This window comes from Lactuca saligna, chromosome 1, assembly GCF_052625555.1.
Source record: "Lactuca saligna cultivar CGN05327 chromosome 1, ASM5262555v1, whole genome shotgun sequence".
NCBI lineage: Eukaryota > Viridiplantae > Streptophyta > Magnoliopsida > Asterales > Asteraceae > Lactuca > Lactuca saligna.
In genome coordinates, this window is record NC_136417.1 from 68,113,650 (window position 1) to 68,120,624 (window position 6,975).

The 6,975-nt window shown below is 36.5% G+C and overlaps 1 protein-coding gene across 1 annotated transcript; it reads right to left on the reverse strand.

Moving 5' to 3' along the window:
- Nucleotides 1-3,922: 3,922 nt before the first annotated feature.
- Nucleotides 3,923-6,640, reverse strand: LOC144999167 (putative peroxygenase 3). The gene is made up of 6 exons (XM_078958693.1): nt 6,597-6,640; nt 6,368-6,517; nt 5,595-5,680; nt 4,728-4,822; nt 4,397-4,522; nt 3,923-4,312 (listed from the first exon to the last, which is right to left on the reverse strand). The coding sequence occupies exons 2-6, from the start codon at nt 6,513-6,515 to the stop codon at nt 4,159-4,161; spliced, it is 609 nt and encodes a 202-aa protein (XP_078814819.1). The 5' UTR covers nt 6,516-6,517; nt 6,597-6,640; the 3' UTR covers nt 3,923-4,158.
- Between the last annotated feature and the right edge of the window lie 335 nt (nt 6,641-6,975).

A 6,975-nucleotide genomic window follows, 5' to 3' on the forward strand; every position in this document is an offset into this window, starting at 1 on the left:
GACCCTCGAGGACATGTTGAGGGCGTGTGTCATTGATTTTGGTGGGAGTTGGGATTCCCACCTACTGCTTGCTGAATTCACCTACAATAATAGCTATCATTCCAGTATTGGCGCCTCGCCTTTCGAATTGTTGTATGTGCGGAAGTGTAGGACCCCAGTCTGCTGGGGCGAGGTTGGGTACAGAGTGATGGGTCGGACAGAGGTAGTTCTGCAAACTACTGAAATGATATAGAAGATTAGACAGCAACTGCAGGCCGCTCAAAGCTGGCAGAAAAGTTATGCCGACCGACGTCGATCTGAGCTAGAATTTCAGGTAGGTGATATGGTTCTTCTGAAGGTCTCACCCTGGAAGGGGGTAATCTAATTCAAGAAGTGGGGAAAATTGAGTCCCCGTTATATTAGACCATTCAGGATTATTTCCAGGGTTTGCAGGGTGGCTTAAAGGATAGAGCTTCCGGAGGAGCTTAGCCGGATCCACAGCACATTTCATGTTTCACAATTGCAAAAATACATTATGGATCAGGAGGCAGTGGTATCGTTGGAAGACATTTAGGTCGATGAGCGCCTGAACTATATGGAGAGACTTGTGGCTATTTTGGAAAGGAAGAAGAAGATTATGCGAAACAAGGAAATACCTTTAGTAAAGGTATAGTGGGAACATCGGAAGGGATCCGAGTGGACATTGGAGCCGGAAGCGGAGATGCACGAGCATTACCCAACATTGTTTACTCCAGCGGACTTCGAGGATGAAGTCTAGTTCAAGTGGGGGAGATTTGTAACGCCCTGATTCTCAGGTATTGCTTAAATAAGATTTATTGGGTTCAGCTCTACTCAACGAGTTGGTTGACTTACTCATCGAGTAGCAGCGGGGTGGGATCGCATCTTAAGTGACCTACTCGACGAGTCCATGTTGGGACTCGGCGAGTAGGAGTTGGTAGTGGAAACCCTAAATCCCGAGGTTTGCACCTCTATTTAAAGGAGCCTTAGCCTCCTTTGGCATCTTTACAGTCTTTGAGATCCCCCTTAAAACCCTAATTCGTGTGTGTGTGCCTTGGTGTGGTGTTGAAGCTTGGAAAAGAGGATATTGGAGGAAGGAAGCTAAGAGTGCAAAGGAAATTGAAGCAAGGAAGGAGTGGGAAGTCGGATTTACCTCAAGTAGCATCCTTTGGAGGTATCAAAGTTCCATTTTTTACTTCCCTTTTTCGCTTTTGTTGAGTTTCTAGGGCTTTTATTAGTTTTCAAGTTGGTATGATGAGCTATGGGCTAGATCTGAAGTTGTAACTTCAGATGTAGACCCTCCTTGGATTCTAGAAGCATAAAGTCACAGTCTTGGTTGTGATTAAGGTCCCTCTTGAGCATGAAGTTCCATTAAGAACTTAGAATAGACATTTAGGGCCTTTATGGTCATGCATGCACATTAAGTTTGCAACTTTACATGATAAACATGCCCTAGAAGCTAGGATCTATGAGTTAGAGCCGTTGCATGGCTCAAAACAAGTCTGTATGGAAAAAGGACTGAATGGACTCGGCGAGTCGCAAGGTTAGCTCGGTGAGTCGCATGAAGATTGCCATGAACTTTATGAGTTGATAAACAACTCGGCGAGTCAGATGAAGATCGCCATACGACTCGACGAGTTGAAGAACAACTCGGCGAGTCGGATGAGTTTTCTCTGGGATATGTATGAGTGTGTATCCGTCGAGTTGCAAGGAGGGAACTCGACGAGTGACCTTAAGTTTGATCGAGAATCAAAGGAACTCGACGAGTCTCTCCGATGACTCAGCGAGTTGGAATGTACTTCAGAGAACTCGGTGACCCAAGAGTACTCGTCGAGTTAAGGTCAACATGGACTGTTGACCTTGACTGAGGACATTGAGTTTGACCAGGGGTTGACTAGTGGGTTATGGAGCACCTTATAAGGTTAAGGACTTATGAGTATGTTGTGCTATGACGATAGGTGGTGGGGCCTGTGTCAAGTGAACCGAGAGTTGGATTTTGCCTTTCGAGTCAACATCTGCAAGGTGAGTTATCCTCACTATATCGATAGGGTCTACGACATCAAGGCCGGCCCCTTTAGTTGTTATTGTTATGGTATGTTGCATGTGGTTATGATATGTTAGTTCGGAATCGAGGTAGACAATGTGTTATGCTCTTATTATCCGTAAGGATTGGTGTGTTAGTGACCTGCTAGGTCGGTACCCTAGTTATAGGAGAATTCTATGATTGATGATCAGTGTGACAAATATGTTTGATGTTTATATATGCCTGTATATGATCGTATGCGCACATGGTTATTTGCTTGTGGCTGGGTTGAGGCGGTCCTACTTTGTGCTGAAGGCTAATATACCCTATGAGTGGTCCGGGGAGACTGTAGGCCCACGTGGCGGACGAGTCATACCGAAGGCTCGGGATAGATTCAGACTGTAGGCCCGGTAGGGCGGTCCAGTCAGGCCGATGGCCCAGTATGCATGTTGATTGAATTGATTATTACTGTTGTGGTATTTTCAATGTGGTATTCGTATTTTGGGGGTAGCTCACTAAGCCTTCGAGCTTACAGTTTTCAGTTTATGGTTTCAGGTACTTCAGGAGATTGTGGAAAGGCGAAGGCATGACTGTATCGCTCCTCATCCTTATGTTATGATTTTTGGGACACTCTGATGGAAAATGATTGGAAAACATTTTGTAAACAATGCTATGTGGTTTTTATTTATGATTGAAAAAGTTTAAATTTGGCGTATAATTTATGGTTGTTACAGTTTTTTTAGATAAAAGGGGAAACCCCTTGGCAAAGTTTGACTATGGGTTTTAAGGTTTTTGGGATGATGGATAAAGAAGATGAAGACAGTGATTGTACTCTTTGCATCCAAGAGAGAGAGAGAGAGAGAGAGAGAGAGTGAGTGAGTGAGTGAGTGAGTGAGTGAGTGAGAGAAAGAGAGAGAGAGAGAGAGAGAGAGAGAGAGAGAGAGAGAGGTGGGCCATCTAATAAATAAATAAGTATTAGATTTAAAAAATGAAAGAAAAACATAAAATAAATACCTCAAGGGTATTAAAGTTATTTCAGATTACTGAGGGACCAAATCCGTAACGAAACTAGCTCAAAAGGACCACGAAACCAAAAAAATTTGAAGTTTTGACTAAACCTTAGAAAAAATGCATACCATAGGGACCATTTTTGCGGTTTTGTCCTTACCATTTGACGAACCTAATGATTTGGTGTTCTTGATGCGTTTCCCAGTCCTTTCAAACATCCATGGGTTTTATGCACAAAGAAGAGTTGCTATCCTAATAATCAAATCTAATAAATCCCATCACCCAAGAGGAAACATACATAATTATTCTCCTTCATATGTTGATCATGACATTCCAAACGGTTTCCCCACCCCTCGGAAAACCATGTTAGAAAACCAGGTCACCGTTAACCCTAGCACAAAAACATCGGGGCTATATATATATATATATATATATATATATATATATATATATATATATATATATATATATATATATATATATATATGTAATATGCACAAAGTTGATAACATTTTTTGTATTAATTCTAAACTTTAAAACAATGTTAAACCGCACTATTCGAGCGAGCTCAACTCGTCTAAGGCTCACATAGGAGTTCAACCACGGAACAATAGGAATATCTTGGGCATGTAATGGTTTAAACCCATTGCGGGGGTTTCTTTTATAAGATTATTGGTATAATGTTTATTAATAACTTTTATTTATTTTATTGACATAATGTTTTATCCATGTTATGTTTTCTAATATTTTGTTAGCATTTTCGTATTAACAATTAAATATTTATTCAAACATATACAAATATGGTATATACTATATAATACATATATACATGTGTAAAAATAGAAAAAGGTACACAAATATATTAAAACATGCATGTAATCACAAGGAGCCTTTGAATTGGACCTAAACTGGGTCCAATTGGCTTTTCATTAAGTTTTGTGACTGGACAAACAACGATTGAAACACCATGGATCCATGTGCAATAGCAATCCATGTTTTTTTTTTCGAATGTTTCTTTGCAATTAATATCCACAGATTTAAGGCATTTAAGCTTTGTTGTTGAGTACAAATACTTCAACTTTTATTGCATTATTGATAAATTCATTTTATGTGTAGGCTTATGATCATTATCAACGTCTCTTTTTACCCTTGGTTGCATTCCTTTGGGCAATTTTGTCGAATAAACTGCCATCGAAGACGCCTCTCATGGCTTCTTTTGACAGGTAACCATCTTCATCTTTTGCAATTAAGTACACAGCAACCCACTCGACCTTATTTAATATCCTGTAGCATATTAAACATACTTAATTAGAATTTAAATTTAAATTGCTTAAAATGATTTTTGTTTGTAGTGATCGAAGCACAAACCATCCAATGATGTCAAGTGAAACACGATTTCCTGCAGTCATACTCCATAGCTCTTTGAATGTTAGTTTATCAGGCGTAGTTTTGCCATATTTGCTGAATATGTTCTCAAAATTTGCTGGCAGATACCTAGAAAAAGTAACTAACTTCAATGTTGATATAGCTGGTGTCATATAAAGAGGAAACTAGTTTTTCAAAGTTTGGTATTCATGTCGTAAAACTAAATGTGGTAGCATATTTTGTATAAAATCCATTTTGTTGCACAAATTTAAAAAAATTTATGTTTTTACATTAGTAGGACATTAACCCCTCATATAATATATAAACTACGTACCTTCCTTCCGTGTCATATGTTCCAGAATCACTTGGATGCTTGCATTTATGTACGTTGACTATGTAAATTGGAAACAAGAGAGATGGAATGTAACCCTGCAATACATACGAGTATCAGTTGTTTCGTTAACTTAGTGTTCGGTTTGCTACGTAACCCATCAGGAGTTTCATCAACCCATCACTATTTCTACAATTGTCTACTATAGCAATGCATTGTTTATTCGATATCAAATCCTATTCAAAATCATAGAACAAAGCATATTGAGATTGATATTCTTCGGAACAAAGTTGTGATTGGTCAACTTCTGGTGCTTAACACTTTATTGATTTCGGGTCTATTTTAAATATTCGGATTCAATCTCTCAAAGTGTGGGAGAATGTTAGTGTTATTATTTATGATGTATTATTATTTTGGTTCAATGGCTTTAGCCCATTCATGTAATCTTTCTACATATTAATATTTATCGAGAGGAAATTTGCAATGGAGAATACTTTGTATCATTTATTAGCATAAATTATTATATGTGTATTTATCAGTTGCAAAACATGTTTGATGTGAAAGCTAATTAAAAAAAAAAAAACTTAAATCCGATTGTAACTAGTTGAACCAAACTAATCAATTTGCTTTGGGTCAATTTGGGCACCTAAACTATTTTGGTTTGCAATATTCTCAAACGACTTTCTTGATAGTTTTTTACTTCAACTGTACATACCACCCCATATATATCCTTAATTTTTCATCTTTTTTTAACTGGCTGAAGTATTAATTTACTTCGTTATTAGAGGAGAAACATAAAGGTTCACAACTTTAAGCTTAATTAAGAAGTTTGAGCTCTTGAAAAAGCACATAGACTAAACATAAACTCACCGGGAGAGATGGGTAACTAAATAGCAGGTGAGTAAAGAACGTAAAGAGAACGTTGGATATTATATTGAACCCAAGTGCTTGACATCCTGAAAAAGTGAGAATTTCGTTAGTAGCTGAGTCGGATAAAAGTTACAAAAATAATTATACGAATTTATTTCTAAGAATTAAAAATTGTATACCTTATGACTATATACTAAGATATTTTAAACATATCTATTAACAAATCAAATTGGATGACCCGTTATCTACTTGGATCTGTATAGATTAAGTCGATATTAATATATCATATTGGTATCAGCTTGAACATATCAAAGATTTTTCTTTAATAATGTAATTTATTAAAATTAATATAGAAGTTTAATAGTACGGATCGCTTTCATGCTATGTTGACAAGAAACTCTTTCATATGTCCAAGAGAATAAAACGGTATTTTATAAATTAATTTGTAATTTAGAAAACTTTAGGAGGCAAAATATGACTATATTAGTTAGGTTCAGTTCAACAGTACGGATCGCTTTCATACCATGTTGACAAGAACCTCTTTCATATGTCACAAAAATTTATAGGCCACTTATATATAAAAGTTTCGACTTCTAAATGAAGTTTATATATTGGATATTGAAAACCTTGATCTATATGATAAAAAGAAATCCGTTCCTTAAATTAACAAGTATGAGATAATAAGTTGTTATACGAGTCCATAATCCTTTAATGTAAAATGAAAATTAAAGATTTGTGAAGTAAAAGAGTCATTAGTATAGTTTGGCATTCACCGGTGTAAGTCTCCCAAGGATAAATAATGCCATCGTTGTCTTGATCAAAGAAGGCGGCATGCTGTTGGACCACGCTCATGCCACGAGCGTTGTGATCTGGTGTGCCATCGGGATGTTCCATGTCAGGTGCAGCCATAGCTCTAGCCATGTCTATTGAAGAACACATAAATTAGTCTAACTAGATAAACAAATAATGATTCATCAAGCATGAGTTGTTACAAAAGCTTACAGGGTTTAGGAATGGATGACTCAAGATCACTACGAATAGGACGTTCGGATTATAATGACTAATCAATGATTTGAAAAGAATAGTATTTTACAAAGTTTGACATTTTTTTTATAAGTTTAAAATGATTAGTTAAAATTAATATATACCGGTATGAATATCTGTTCAACATTCTACATGTATAAATGTAAAATTGCTTACCTTCAAAATTTTAAAATAACCGTTTAAGCTTGAAAAAGAATGACCTAATACAATAATTAAGACATTAAAACAACTTTAAAACTTAATAGGCATGATAATAATTAATATTGGATTTGCAAACAGTTAATAATAATTATTGTTAGAATGTTTTGAAAAAAAAAAAAAGATTTCAGTAGGTTGG